This window comes from Piliocolobus tephrosceles, unplaced genomic scaffold (assembly GCF_002776525.5).
Source record: "Piliocolobus tephrosceles isolate RC106 unplaced genomic scaffold, ASM277652v3 unscaffolded_33909, whole genome shotgun sequence".
Classification (NCBI taxonomy): Eukaryota; Metazoa; Chordata; class Mammalia; order Primates; family Cercopithecidae; genus Piliocolobus; species Piliocolobus tephrosceles.
Genome location: NW_022317542.1, coordinates 1 through 6,298, shown reverse-complemented (window position 1 = coordinate 6,298; position 6,298 = coordinate 1). Strand labels below are relative to the sequence as shown.

General features: G+C 44.0%; 1 protein-coding gene across 1 annotated transcript; it reads left to right on the top strand.

The window, feature by feature from the left end:
- Nucleotides 1-4,339: 4,339 nt before the first annotated feature.
- LOC111552000 (arf-GAP with GTPase, ANK repeat and PH domain-containing protein 11-like) lies at nt 4,340-5,888 on the top strand (the record flags this gene model as incomplete). The annotated part of the gene is made up of 2 exons (XM_026452338.1): nt 4,340-4,391; nt 5,019-5,888. Coding segments are annotated over 2 exons (922 nt in total), but the record flags the coding sequence as incomplete, so codon positions are not given.
- Nucleotides 5,889-6,298: the final 410 nt, after the last annotated feature.

Below are 6,298 nucleotides of genomic sequence, written 5' to 3'. Positions count from 1 at the left end.
TCCTCCATCCCTTTATTTTGAGCCTATGTGTGTCTCTGCATGTGAGACGGGTCAACTGAATACAGCAAACTGATGGGTCTTGACTCTATCGAATTTTCCAGTCTGTGTCTTTTAATTGGACCATTTAGTCCATTTACATTTAAGGTTAATATTGTTATGTGTGAACTTGATCCTGTCATTATGATATTAGCTGGTTATTTTGCTCATTAGTTGATTCAGTTTCTTCCTAGCATCAATGGTCTTTACATTTTGGCATGTTTTTGCAATGGCAGGTATCGGTTGTTCCTTTCTATGTTTAGTGCTTCCTGCAGGATCTCTGGTAGGGCAGGCCTGGTGGTGAGAAAATACCTAAGCATTTGCTTATCTGTAAAGGATTTTATTTCTCCTTCACTGATGAAACTTAGTTTGGCTGGATATGAAATTCTGGGTTGAAAATTCATTTCTTTAAGAATGTTGAATATTGGCCCCCACTTTCTTCTGGCTTGGAGAGTTTCTGCCGAGAGGTCTGCTATTAGTCTGATGGGCTTCCCTTTGTGGGTAACCCGACCTTTCTCTCTGGCTGCCCTTAACATTTTTTCTTCATTTCAATTTTGGTGAATCTGACAATTATGTGTCTTGGAGTTGCTCTTCTCGAGGAGTATCTTTGTGGCGTTCTCTGCATTTCCTGAATTTAAATGTTGACCTGCCTTACTAGGTTGGGGAAGTTCTCCTGGATGATATCCTGCAGAGTGTTTTCCAACTTGGTTCCATTTTGCCATCACTTTAGGCAAACCAATCAGATGTAGATTTGGTCTTTTCACATAATCCCACATTTCTTGGAGGCTTTATTTCTTTTTACTCATTTTTCTCTACACTTCTCTTCTTCCTTCATTTCATTCATTTGATCTTCAATCACTGATACTCTTTCTTCCAATTGATTGAGTCGGTTACTGAAGCTTGTGCATTTGTCACGTAGTTCTCATGTCATGGTTTTCATCAGTTCATTTATGGTCTTCTCTGCATTGATTATCCTAATTATCCATTCTTCCATTCTTGCTTTCAAGGTTTTTAGTTTCTTTGCACTGGGTACGTAGTTCCTCCTTTAGCTCTGAGAAGTTTGATCAGCTGAAGCCTTCTTCTCTCAGCTCGTCGAAGTCATTCTCCATCCAGCTTTGTTCCATTGCTGGCAATGAGCTGCCTTCCTATGGAGGGGGAGATGCACTCTGATTTTTTTGAATTTCCAGCTTTTCTGCACTGCTTTTTCCCCATCTTTGTGGTTTTGTCTGCCTTTGGTCTTTGATGATGGTGATGTAACTGGGGGTTTTGGTGTGGGTGTCCTTTCTGTTTGTTAGTTTTCCTTCTAACAGTAAGGACCCTCAGCTGCAGGTCTGTTGAAGTTTGCTTGAGGTCCACTCCAGACCCTGTTTGCCTAGGTGTCAGCAGTGGAGGTTGCAGAAGATAGAATATTGCTGAACAGCGAGTGTTGCTGTCTGGTTCTTGCTCTGGAAGCTTTGTCTCAGAGGTGTACCCAGCCATGTGAGTGAGGTGTGACATGTTGGTCTCACTTTAGTGGGCGATGTCTCCAGTTAGGCTACTCAGGGGTCAGGGACCCACTTGAGCAGACAGTCTGTCCATTCTCAGATCTCAACCTCTGTGCTGGGAGAATCACTGCTCTCTTCAAAGCTGTCAGACAGGGACATTTACATCTGCAGAGGTTTCTACTGCTTTTGTTTAGCTATGCCCTGTCCCCAGAGGTGGAGTCTGCAGAGGCAGGCAGGCCTCCTTGAGCTGCGGTGGGCTCCACCCAATTCGAGCTTCCAGGAGGCTTTGTTTACCTACTTAAGCCTCAGCAATGGTGGGTGCCCCTCCCCCAGCCTCACTGCCGCCTTGCAGTTAGATCTCAGACTGCTGTGCTAGCAATGAGCGAGGCTCCGTGGGCATGGGACCCTCCAGGCCAGGTGTGGCATATAGTCTCCTGGTGTGCCATTTGCTAAGACCCTTGGTAAAGCGCAGTATTAGGGTGAAAGTTACCCAATTTTCCAGGTTCTGTGTGTCTCAGTTTCCCTTGCTAGGAAAAGGAATTCCCTTCCCCCTTGCGCTTTCCAGTTGAGGCGATGCCTCACCCTGCTTCAGCTCTTGCTGGTCGGGCTGCACCTGTGGACCAGCATCGACTGTCTGACATGCCCCAGTGAGATGAACCCAGTACCTCAGTTGAAAATGCAAAAATCACCTGCCTTCTGTGTCACTCACGCTGGGAGCTGGAGGCTGGAGTTGTTCCTGTTGGGCCATCTTGGGCCCCCCCCTTCTTATTTTTTTTTTTCTGAGACAGAGTCTTGCTCTGTCACCCAGGCTGGAGTACAATGGCGTGATCTCGGCTCACTGCATCCTCTGTCTCCTTGATTAGAGTGGTTCTCTTGCCTCAGCCTCCAGAGTAGCTGGGACTACAGGGATATGCCACCACACCCAGCTAATTTTTTGTATTTTTAGTAAAGATGGGGTTTCACTGTGTTAGCCAGGATGGTCTCGATCTCCTGAACTTTTGATCTGCCCATCGCAGACTCCCAAAGTGCGGGGATTACAGACATGAGCCAACATGCCCGGCAGAAGGAATAAGTTTTTCAAAGTCCTCAGGAAAGCTTAAATTTTATCACTGGGAACAAATACTTATTTTCTTTGAAGTGACAACCTCTCACTTCATTTATTTTTGAGAATGAAAGTTGTACTTTTTTTTTAGACCGAGTCTCACTCTGTCACTTGGCTGGAGTGCATTGGCATCATCTCAGCTCAAGCAATCCTCTCACATCAGACTCCCCTGTAGCTGGGACCACAGATGTGTGGCACCACACCAGGCTAATTCTTTTTTGCATTTTTGGTAGTGACAGGGTTTTGTTATGTTGCCTAGGTTGGTCTCAAACTCCTGCAGGAGCTCAAGCCATCTGCCTGCTTTCACCTCCCAAAGTGCTGAGATTTTACAGGCGTGAGCCACTGCGCTGACCCAGTTGTACTTTTAAATAAAAATGATGTTCTGTGAAAAAAGTGATTGTTCAGTTCACAATTAAATCACTAATTCTTAAAAAAAACAAAACAAAACAAAACTGTACTGCAGTCAGCAGAAATCCTTCTTATTAACTTTCCACTTATTCAGAATATTAAAGAGACATGTCAAAGTTTAACAACAGCATTAATTTTTACTGCTTCATTAAAGACATTCTTAAATAAGTCAGGCTGTCTTTTTTAAAGGTAGGGGACTGTAAAGAATAGAATGACTACTAATGTGATTGGTACCACTGCCTTGATTTATGCTGAGAAACCAGCAGTTTTACTCACTTTTGCTTTTATACAATCATGGCAAGTGTCAACGAAAAAGCAGGTAATGACTTTGTATTCCTTTTACAGATTTTTAAATTTTTTATTCAGCTTTCTGAGGTATGATTCAGTACAGTGTTGGCCAGGCACAGTGGCTCAGGCCTGTAATTCCAGCACTTTGGGAGGCCGAGGCGAGTGGATCACCTGAGGTCAGGACTTCAGGACCAGCCTGGCCAACATAGTGAAACCACATCTCTACTGAAAATACAAAAATTAGCCGGGCGTGGTGGTGGGTGCCTGTAATCCCAGCTACTCAGGAGGCTGAGGTGGGAGAATCACTTGAACCCGGGAAGCGGAGGTTGCCATGAACCGAGATTGTGCCATTGCACTCCGGCCTGGGCAACAAGAGTGAAACTCGGTCTCAAAAAAGCAAAACAAAACAAAACAAAAACAGGATTGACCTCTTAGCCCTTCTGGAAAGGGTCTTGGGGATCCCAAGAGGTCCACAGAGCACATTTGGGGAACCACTGGTTTGTCACGTGGGCACAATGCATTGGTTTTACAAAGTTTAAAGTTCATCAAAGACTGGCCTCTTAAAAAGGCAGGTGAGTTTTTAATTCAAACAACAGAAAATACATAAATACATCACGAGAGTATACTGCAGAGAACTAAAGAGAAAGGAAGCTAGGAAATCTGAATCACATTTACATTTATTAAAGTCATCACTACTGCTTTGTAAAACATTCTTGTGTTTCAGTGTGTGGTTAGAAGAGTGAAAATATATTTGGTTTGTTGCCACTGCCTGTTAGGGAGAGTCAATACTTATGGGCATTTCTGACTGGTTATCATATAAAAGACTTCACAGTACAGGACACGAAGTCCTCAGAAAGAAGAAGTCAGGAAACCCTCTGCAAGTCAGGATCCAGGAGAAAAATTTGTAAAAACTGCTTCGGTAAAGTAAACAGCAAAGCACACAGGAGGCAGTATTTTACTAAACATATATTATACTGATATATTAACAGTTTTTGAAGTAATGCACACTCTTATTTTATAGAGATGCAGATGGATCTTTGAGCATATTTGATGAACAGTTATACTCATTTACAGTAAGTGGCGCTTTTATTAAGATTGTATTTTCATCATACACTTGTATCTGTTTCATGCTGAAGTCAAAGGCATCTTTTTTTAAATCTTCCCCATTTCATGTTATATTTAGTCATCTTAAGTGCTGTAAAAAGAATGTGCTGGAATAAGAACTGATCTACACCTCTGTTTAGTTAGTGAGCTAGTATGAGTAAATATAGTATCCAAATAACAGAAAATGTATCTTTTTTTTTTTTTTGAGACTGAGTCTCTTTCTGTAGCCCAGGATGGAAGTGCAATCGCACAATCTTGGCTCACTGCAGGCTCTGTCTCCCAGGTCCCTGTTCAATCAATTCTCCTGCCTCAGTCTCCCTAGTAGCTGGGATTACAGGCATGCGCCACTGTGCCCAGCTAATTATTATTATTATTTTTTTTAGTAAAGACAGGGTTTCACCATGTTGGCCAGGATAGTCTTGAACTCCTGACCTCGTGATCCACCCACCTCGGCCTGCCTAAGTGCTGGGATTACAGGTGTGAGCCACTGTGCCTGGCCCAGAAAATGTATCTTTTTAAAAGGTAATTGTGAGCTGTCTATAGGACCCAAGTCACTACCCAATTCTTGAAGCCATTCCTCCTTCTGTTCCACACAGGTTTCCACCATGCACATTACGCAGACAAGAAATGGAGGTGGGAATTTAAATAACTATTCCTCGTCCATTCCATCGACTCCCAGCACCAGCCAGGAGGACCTTCAGGTCAATGTTCCTCCCTCTGCCAACACACCCACGCCCGTTCGCAAGCAGTCCAAGCGCTGGTCCAAGCTGTTTACATCTGAGAAAGGGAGTGACCCAGACAAAGAGAACAAAGCCTGGGAGAGTCATGCTGACACCATCGGGAGCGGCAGAGCCATCCCCATTAAACAGGGCATGCTCTTAAAGCTAAGTGGGAAATGGCTGAAGAAATGGAAAAAGAAATATGTCACCCTCTGTGACAATGGCGTCCTCACCTATTATTCAAGCTTAGGTGATTATATGAAGAATATTCACAAAAAAGAGATTGACCTTCGAACATCTACCATCAAAGTCTCAGGAAAGAGGCCACCCCTAAGCACACTGGCCTGCGTGCCCATTTCCAGCTCTAAAGGCAATGCGCTATCCACGGACATGAACAGTCTGTGTACCTCAGCCAATTCAGACACCGGACTTGATGACTCCATATGCTCCAGCCCCAATATCTCCAGCACCACCAGCCCCAAGCTCAACCCACCCCCCTCTTCTCATGCCAACAAAAAGAAACACCAAAGGAAGAAAAGCACCAACAAATTAAAAGACAATGGCCTGCCTGGCACTGCTGAAGAACAAGACGAAAACTTTATCATTGTGTCCCTCACTGGCCAAACATGGCACTTTGAAGCCATTACGTATGAGGAGCGGGATGCCTGGGTCCAAGCCATCGAGAGCCAGATCGTGGCCAGCCTGCAGTCATGCGAGAGCAGCAAAAGCAGGTTCCGGCTGCTTTAGACTAGCACAAGATTATTTACTAATAATCTTGATCTTTAGCCACATTTCTGTGCAATAAATTTGCTATGATGCCATGATGGGGATCAGCAAGCTGCGTTTTCCAAGTTCCTTCTAGTGGGATCCTGCTAGGTTCTGCTATTAGGAGGTACTAGGGAAACATAGAAAGGCAAGAGAATGGAAGAATAGATCTCCTTTTCCTGTTTATTTGCTGTCCTTACTGAGATTCTCCCAAGAACATCCCCTTGCCTTAGGAGCAGTAATTGTTTCAGTTTACCAGTTTTTTCAGAGCCCGAGAAAGTGCCTCTTCAGAGGTAACAGCAGCAGTTGGAATATATCTCTCCATTAGAGGTCTAGTCTCAGCCCAGGAAGGCTTTTACTCTGAGTTTTAATTGTAATAACTCCAGTCTCTT